The 8,330-nt window shown below is 45.8% G+C and overlaps 1 protein-coding gene across 1 annotated transcript; it reads right to left on the reverse strand.

The window, feature by feature from the left end:
• Positions 1-1,482: 1,482 nt before the first annotated feature.
• Positions 1,483-2,518, reverse strand: LOC127681378 (40S ribosomal protein SA). Its single transcript, XM_052177578.1, has one exon. It carries the CDS (start codon positions 2,442-2,444, stop codon positions 1,557-1,559), a length of 888 nt encoding a protein of 295 aa, XP_052033538.1. The 5' UTR covers positions 2,445-2,518; the 3' UTR covers positions 1,483-1,556.
• Positions 2,519-8,330: the final 5,812 nt, after the last annotated feature.

The raw sequence follows: 8,330 nt of genomic DNA on the forward strand, positions 1-8,330 counted from the left end.
ATCAATCACTAGTTAAGAAAACTGCCTTACAGGCATGCCTACAGCCTGACCTTAGGGGGGCATTTTTTTTCTATTGAGGTTCTCAGATGACTCTAGCTTGTGTCTAGTTGGCATAACAGTGGCATCACTGAAGTGGATGGACAAATTGGTTATTAATGAGGTGGAACAGCTCAGGGAAAAGTTTGGGTTTGGGCCACAGACATGGATAAAATGGCTAATGACAGCCTTGCTGACAGTGGGGCACTGCAGTGTTCAAGAGACAGACTTGGTTTGTCTGAATGTATTGACCTGTGATGGTGTACGTATGCTTGGCCCAGGGAGCAGGACTAGTAGCAGGTGTGGCCTTGCTGGAGTGTGACACTGTGGGCATGGGCTTGTCATAGCTGCCTGGAAACCAGTTTTCTAGCAGCCTTCAGATGAAGATGTAGAACTCTCAGCTCCTCCTGCCCGCACCACGCCTGCCTGCATGCCGCCATGGTCCTACCTTGATGATAATGGACTGAACCTCTGAACCTGTATACCTCCAATTAAATGTTGTCCTTATGGTGTCTGTTCACAGCAGGGAAACCCTAACTAAGACAAGACCCAACGCTAGATGAAATTGCCTCAGGCTGTGGTTTATCTATTTTGTGTGTCTGCTTGTGGAGGTCAGAGGATAACCTTTAGGAGTCAGGTCTCTTCTACCATGTCGGTTCCCGGATGGTACTTAGGTTACTAGGTTTGGTAGCCAGCACTCTTATCCTCTGAACCACCTTGCCGTTGCCCTGGTTTAGTTTTTTTTTTTTTTTGTTTTGTTTTAATTTTTGTTTTTGAGACAAGTCTTCATTATGTAGCCCAGGCTTGCTTCCGTCAAATTCATGATCCCTCTGCTTACAGCTCCCAAGGACTAGGGCTACAGTGCCCCTCCATGTTAAGAACCCTGCCTTGCCAGGGTTCAAGTACATAAAGGATCAATGTACCAGCAACATCACCCACCGCAGCTGGGCCAGCAGACTGGGAATCAGCACTGGGAGGAGCTGGAGAGCTCACTGGGGAACCAACCGGAGAGGACTGAGTAAGAGCAAAGAACAAGGTGGGTAGATAAGTGAACAAGACTCTAGCACGCCACCTAAGTCCCAGCTACAGTTAATTCGTACGACACGGCCTCCCAGGCTGCCAAGATGGCGAGGAGAGGTGCTTGCCCGCCAGCCTGCCTGCCTGAGTTAGATACCTGGGACCCACATGGTGAAGGAACAGAAACAACTTTTACAGGTTGTCCTCTGCACACACATGTACTAAATTAATAAATGTGATATTTATGTATGTTTACTCTACCCATTTATTCATTTTGGTTTTTCAAGACAGGGTTTCTATATGTACTCCTGGTTTTCTGAAACTCGTTGGGTAGCCCACTCTGAGATCTACCTACTTCTGTCTCCTGAGTGCTGAGGCTAGAGGCATGTGGCACCACCACTCTTGCTGACAAATGTATTTTTTTTTTTTTTTTTTTTTTAGCTTTTAGGAACTTTATTTTCCTTCCATCTTTTTTCCCTGTGCTCGGCTGTGTGCGGAGCAGCTCAGGACCACTCAGTGGTGGCTCCGACCCACTCGGTGGCCTGCGCTGTGGGAGCTGCTGACCAGTCCTCAGTGGCTGGCTGGGCGCTCCAGTCTTCCGTGGGGAACTGCTGGATGGGCACAGAGGGCACCTGCACACCCTCAGACCAATCGGCCACCTCAGGCTGGGCAGCAGTGAACTCAGGAGCTGGTGCGGTCCATTCTCCCTGGAATTCCTCCTTGGTCACAGCCTTCTCGGCAGCAGCCTGCTCCTCCTTCTCAATCTCCTCTGGGTCTCGGTAGAAGTAAAGATCAGGCATAACCTCCCATGGGTGCTCACGCGAGATAGTACCTCGCATGCGGAGTACTTCCCGGGCCAGCATCCACCACATCAACCCCACCGAGTGAGCTCCCTTGTTGTTGCATGGGATGGCAATGTCCACATAGCGCAGGGGAGAATCTGTGTTACACAGAGCAATGGTGGGCAGGTTGACGTAAGAGGCCTCTGTGAGCGGCTGGTGGTCAGCCCTGGGATCAGTCACCACTAGAAGCCGTGGCTCCCTGAAGGCAGCTTGGATCTGGTTAGTGAAGGTCCCGGGTGTGAAGCGGCCAGCAATTGGAGTAGCTCCTGTGGCAGCAGCAAACTTCAACACAGCTCGCTGGCCAGTGTTCCTGGAGGAGATGACGCTGACGTCAGCAGGGTTCTCAATGGCAACAATAGCTCGAGCTGCCAGCAACAGCTTCTCCCAGGTCCTCTTCAGATTTATAATGTAGATACCGTCACTTTTCCTTTTGTAGATGTACTGCTCCATCTGAAAGTCGAGGTTTGTGCCACCTAAGTGGGTTCCTGCAGCAAGGAATTTGAGGACATCCTCCTCCTTCATCTGCAGGACGTCGAGGGCTCCGGACATTGTGTAAGTTTCCCTTTAAGTTACGATGGGAATCAAGAACAACGCCGTATGGACCCGTCCCCGGGTAGCGCGGAAAGCGACAAATGTATTTTTAAAAAGGAATATTTGGACTGTTTGTATGCCTATGTACAGTATGCATGTAGTATCCGCAGAAACCAGAAGAGGGCGCTGCCAGACCCCCTGGAACTGGAGTTAATAGGGTGGCGGCTAGGAATAGAATCCAGGTCCTCTGGAAGTGCAGTCAGTGCTCTTAAACATGAAGCCATCTCTCCACCCCACTGAAAAGCAAGTTTTAAAAGACAGTCTCAAGGAACCCTCCAGTCCTTACCTCCCCAAAGCAGGGATCCAGCTTTTTACAGGTGCTGAGGACTCTAACTCAGGTCCTCCACCAGCCCATCAAGTAATTCACTAAAGCAATTGTTCCAGGCCCTAAAATTAATTTAAAGCTCTATAAAAGAATATCACTGCCTTCAGCATCCATTTTTTCTTTGCAATGGTGAAATTTACACAGAAGCTTGCCCAAGATCCCACAACGGGGTAAGAGGATGGAGCGGAACACCAAGAAAGGTGAGGCTGTGAAAAATAAAAAGCAAAAGAGAAGCCACACTGGGAAGTCCAACTGTGACAATTTTATAGGTCGGACACCATCCGGCTTGCCAAGACGGCACATGCACAGTACTGGGACTCAGTCATTGTTTGCTGAAAGGCTAGAAAGTGTTCTACTGCTGAGGTTTTTACATTCTGAGACTTGGGAGGTAGGTGACCTTTGAACTTGTCACCTGCCTGCTTCCATTCTGCGATCAGCTGGGTTCCAGCGCTGCACCACTTTCTGATCTCACTCAGCATTCTCTCCCAAAACTCTAAACTCAGCGCATTCATCTCTTCCTTCTCTCCCCTGTGCCCGGCAGGGGCAACAGGTGTTCGCAAAACGGTTGATGTCAACCGTTTCCTTTCTTCAGGAAGAAAGAAAGCAGACAGAGAAGCAAAATTGGGAGTTTCCTGCGGGAGGTGCTGACCGTTTACAGGACAACTTGGCCAGCAGGCGGGACTTTCCAGCTTTCAGCATTGAGAATTCCTATCTAATTTAGGAGCCTTGAGGTCAATCCCGGGACTCACACGGTGGAGGAAAAGAACCAGCTCCCACAAATTGATCTATACATACAATAAACAAAGGGATAAAAGGCAAGCGCCATTGGCTAGGAAGCAGATCTGAAGCAGAACACACTGAAGCCCCAGAGCGGTCCTGGCTAGGGTTAAGTGGACCTGAAGAGCGGCAGAGTGCAGGGCAAGAGAAAACTGGACCAGCATCGAGGCAACCACCAGAACACGGCGGGAGTTCCGGAGTCGGTCCAGAAGCAGCCTCCAGACGCAAGCGGGTGGAAGCATCATCCCAATTAGCCTTTACAGAAAAGCACCTTTTGCACCTGCAAAGCCTCCAACAGCTATTCCTAAAGCCTCGGGGTTAAGGAGTTTCACTGCCTGTGGTGATTCAACTCCCAACGCAGGAAAAAAACTTGGACTATTACTCCTCAGATCTTAGGCCTAAGGACCTATCCTACTACCTACATTCTCATCTTCAGGGCATTTTTGAATTTTTGAAAGTGTATTCCCATGCTCTCCAAGCATTAAAGAAGGTGTGGGGCAAAAAAAAAAAAAGTGTGGGGCGGTGGTGGCGCACGCTTCTAATCCCAGCACTTGGGAGGCAGAGGTAGGTGGATTTCTGAGTTTGAGGCCAGCCTGGTCTATAGAGTGAGTTCCAGGACAACCAGGGCTACACAGAGAAACACTGTCTCAAAAAAACAAAACAAAACAAAAAACAAACAAAAAATAAAGGAAGGAACAGAAAACTAGTCTGCTGCCATTTTCCATGGGAGGAATGGAAAGGACAACTTGCAACATGTTAAAGGTTAAAAAAAAAATTAAGATGAAAACCAATCCATGTCTCCTAAGCCCCAGTTTAGAATAAATAAGGACAAATAAAAGTGCCCTTCAATTCAAAGACCCCTTCTTCACACAGCTAGGGAGGGGAGAAGTGAAATGTTCAAGTCTTCATTACGTTAATTCTCTACCTAGATTGGATCATCTTGTTTTAAAAGGCTGGGCGAGACCAGCCTGGTCTACAGAGTTCTAAAACAACGAGGGCTGAACAAAGAAACCCTGTCTCAAAAGAAAAAAAAAAAAAAAAGGATAAACTAGCCAGGCAGGGGTGGTGGTACAGATCTTTAATACCAGCACTTGGGAGGCAGAAGCAAGTGGATCTCTCTGTGATTGAGGCCAGCCTGGTCTACAGAGGACTGCCAGGGACTACAAAGAAACCCTGTCTTAGAAAAAAAAAAAAATCCGCCAGAGCGAAAAGGCAGGGTGGGGAGTTGGGGGTTGGGGGTATGGGATGGGGCTTGGTGGGAATCCACTGCACTGTCACAACACACATGGGTAGCTAGGGACATAGCTCAGTGGGAGAGCTACAGTAGTTTTGGATTCAATCACCAACACTTAAGTAAAAAAAAAAAAAAAAAAAACCTCTGGAGTCACCTTATGGGACAGTTCAACAATATAAACTACAGGTGGAGGTGGCTCAGCGGTTAAGAGCACTGACTGCTCTTGCAGAGGTCCTGAGTTCAATTCCCAGCAACCACATAATGGATGGCTCACAACCATCCATAATGAGATCTGATGGCCTCTTGTGGTGTGTCTGAAGACAGCAACAGTGTACTCACAAACATAAAAAAATATATAAACTACAGAACTGATATTAATCCATAATGATATACCCGAATAAATGCAGAGACACGCCACATCCTTCTGATTATAATTAGTAAATGAAGGAACTGAGGTAGTGAATTAACATTTGACCAAATCCACAGTAATATTTGCTGCAGTCAGTAGCAGTCCATTGATGCAGAAATTAGGGTCAGAGAGCATAACCTCAATTACATGCCTGCATGTGACTACAAAGGGAAAACCGTGCAGTGCAGAGGTCTGGCAGACACTGCTCTAACCTAGTGGTGTGGGTGTGCCGTTGCTAGTCATAGCATCACATAATGGATACAATACACTGAAAGACAAGGAACTGTGAGTCTCTGGTCAAACTAGTAAGAGTTATCAAGTGAATAGGCCATTCTGTGACTGGCTAGCACTCTTAAGGTGTCAATCTAGAAATAATGTGTAAAGCCAGGTGTGGTGCCACCAATCTGTGTACTCCCAACTACTGGGGAAGCCATGACAGGTTTACAGATTCAATGTCAGGCTTCAGTTTCAGCCAAACTGCCTCAGATAAAGGTCAGAGACAACTCTGTGGCAGGGTACTTTATACACATAAGGCCCAAGTTCAGCTAGGACTAAAGAACTGAATGTTCAGGCTGGAGAGATGGCTCAGCCATTAAGGGCACTGACTGCTCTTCCAAAGGTCCTGAGTTCAAATCCCAGCAACCACATGGTGGCTCACAACCATCTGTAATGAGATCTGATACCCTCTTCTGGTGTGTCTGAAGACAGCTACAGTGTACTTACATAGAATAAATAAATAAATAAATCTTAAAACAAAACAAAACTGAATGTTCTAAAATGCAGAGGAAGTGGGATGCACTGGAGGATTCTGGGTAGTATGCCGAACCAGAAAAAAGACAAAAGGCACACACAATTCAAGTCTGTAGATTAGCTCATAGTGCTTCATGGATATTTACTGGTTTGGGTAACTTTATTATGGTTATGCAGAATGTTAACATTTAAAGGGAAGTTGAGTGAATAGAAGAAAGTTCTATTATTTTTGAAAAAATAAGTTTTAAAAATAGGACATGCTGGGAGTAGACAGCAATCAAATACAACTAAAAATAAAGTGAGGAGACTTGAGAGATTCATGCACTTTGTTAATATTCAAAATTTGAAATTCTCTGAACTCTTGACACCGATGTAAGATTGTTTCTTCTCATTTCAACACAGGAAAGTATCCAATGTTATGACACTCGTAAATGACAAAGTGAGCCAAGCTGAGAGACTAGTCAGAGCAGGAGAAAGGGCTTAGCTGTTGCCCGAGGTCTTCAGCCAGCAGGAAGCAGGAAGCAGCATTACCTGCTCCCTAGAGTCTCGCATAGCCCAGGTTGGCCCAGAACTCACTATGGAACCAAGACCAACTTCCTGCTCTCCCTGCCCCCAGCGCTGGGATTACAGGTGTCGCTACCATGTTCTCTTATGTGGTATTAGGAACCAACCGCAGGGTTTTGTGCACACTAGGCTAGTACCGTACCAACTGGGTTGCAACTCCATCCTGAGTCTAACATTAGAAAAAAGGGGGGGGGGGCCAACACAGGGTTTGTGTAATTTTTTTAACAGACCAAATCCAAGATTCTTAATGCCTCCAATATTCAGGAAGGTTACAGCTCCTGCTCCCATTGGTCTGTTCCCAAAGTCACGACAGTGTCTATGTGATATGAAGAGATTGGGAAGAAACAGTTTTAATCACTATGGTGCTAAACTGCAAAAAAAAAAAAAAATTTCAATAACCTCAATAAAGTATGAAAAAACAGAGGTAAACCTGCTTTTCTCTGGATATTTTTCCACTTAAAGGCAAATTACTAAACAAAGTGACCTATGAGAATACTGTTAAACCTGGAGATGGCTCAGTGGTTGAGTGCCTGGACTGCTCTTCCAGAGGACTAAGGTTTAGTTCCCAGCATCCAAAGCAGCTCACAACTGCCTACAACTCAAGTTCCAGTGGATCTAACACTCACACAAATGTACATGCAGGCCAAACACCAATGCACATAAAAAACTTTTTAAAAATTAAATGTGAAAATTTTGTGTATTTAAACTAACAAAATCATTGAGAACTCCAATATGGGGGAAGATATATTTTATAATAAAAAGTTTGGCAGAGGTGACTGGAGAGAGAGGTGGCTCAGTGGTTAGGAGCACCAACTGCTCTTCAGAGGTTCTGAGTTCAATTCCCAGCAACCTCATGGTGGCTCACAACCATCTGTAATGGGACCTGCTACCCTTCTGGTGTCTAAGAGAGCATGCTCATATGCATAAATAATTCTTATGCATAAGTCTTCCCTGTGCCTTGATACACAGTGCTGACTCCAAAGCTAGAGACTGACACTGATTTCTCACTAGCACCAGGAAGCACCAGCTGACTGAGACAGACATCCCAGCATCCTTGAGCTCTCTTACATAACAGCCTGTGGATCATGGCCCTAAATTCCAGTGTAACACTGTCCACAGTATTAAACTTTATTTCCAGAATCTCTTCGTACTGAGTTTTTGAACAATTAACTCTCTAGAATTAGGACATCTTAAGAGCAAAGACTCTCTAAAGCAGAAAAGCCTTTTAAGCCTTAGGGAAAAAAACAAATTCCTCTGTGATTAAAGTTTGCAAAGAGCAAACCACTAGAATTTCACCTTTGGGACCTACATCTTTGGGGCTAATCAGACACTTACATACTAGGATCCTGGGTGCGACCTCTTTTTATCGGGCCCTATGGAATTAACACAGTACCTTGGCACCATAAAGCACAAATACTGTTGAGTGGTTTAGCAGTGCTTTTTTCTCTATGAAGAACCAGAAACGAGCATTATGAATATTGTCACAGCCTGGTTTACAGAAGTCAGGGTTTCTAGTCCTTAGGAACAAAGCAAGCCCAAACAATGAATGTCCTTCCAATGCAACCTTTTTGTTGACAGGGTCTCATGTCAACTGGCCTTAAACTTGCTAAGTTGTGAGGATAACCTCTCACCTTATCCATCCTGCTCCTGTCTCTGAAGTGCAAGGTACAGGCATGCAACACCATGCAGGGTCTTTAACACAAACCTTCTAAAATGAGTCGCTATTTCACCTCTCAAAACTCCTTGTACTCCACAATCTCTCCCCAGAACATAGCAGACTCAAAT

Source organism: Apodemus sylvaticus, chromosome 3 (genome assembly GCF_947179515.1).
Source record: "Apodemus sylvaticus chromosome 3, mApoSyl1.1, whole genome shotgun sequence".
Lineage (NCBI taxonomy): Eukaryota > Metazoa > Chordata > Mammalia > Rodentia > Muridae > Apodemus > Apodemus sylvaticus.

Coding starts and splice junctions, on each gene's coding strand:
- LOC127681378 (XM_052177578.1), bottom strand. CDS start 2,444: ATGTCCGGAGCCCTCGACGTCCTGCAGATGAAGGAGGAGGATGTCCTC.